This window comes from Trachymyrmex septentrionalis, unplaced genomic scaffold (assembly GCF_001594115.1).
Source record: "Trachymyrmex septentrionalis isolate Tsep2-gDNA-1 unplaced genomic scaffold, Tsep1.0 scaffold229, whole genome shotgun sequence".
NCBI lineage: Eukaryota > Metazoa > Arthropoda > Insecta > Hymenoptera > Formicidae > Trachymyrmex > Trachymyrmex septentrionalis.
The window spans coordinates 297,631-297,914 of record NW_017305385.1 but is presented as its reverse complement, the minus strand read 5'-3'; the positions used below and the strand labels follow the sequence as shown (position 1 = coordinate 297,914).

General features: G+C 27.5%; 1 protein-coding gene across 1 annotated transcript in view; it reads left to right on the top strand.

The window, feature by feature from the left end:
• LOC108748525 (NADH-ubiquinone oxidoreductase chain 1-like) overlaps positions 1–280 on the top strand; it is a gene marked incomplete at its 3' end in the record, with an annotated part of 1,735 nt that extends 1,455 nt beyond the window's left edge. The window contains 2 exon segments of the mRNA XM_018486750.1: positions 16–102; positions 140–280. Coding sequence (XP_018342252.1) covers positions 16–102; positions 140–280 — 228 coding nt within the window.
• Positions 281–284: the final 4 nt, after the last annotated feature.

The window sequence follows — 284 nt, the reverse complement described above, 5'->3', positions numbered from 1 at the left end:
GGGGGGGGGGCTATTTCTCAGACTTTGTCGTATGAAGCTAGGTTGATTATGATTTTTTTGGTATTAATAATTTTAAGAAAAAGTTATTCATTTTTAGATTTTATAAAATGACAGTTATATATTATATATGGTATGGATTTATGGTTATATCTTTATTTATAGTTTTTTTTTAATAATTTTGGCTGAGTTAAATCGGAGGCCGATAGATTTTGTTGAGAGTGAATCTGAGTTGGTATCGGGATTTAATGTGGAATATTTTAGGGGTTTATTTGTTATAATTTTTA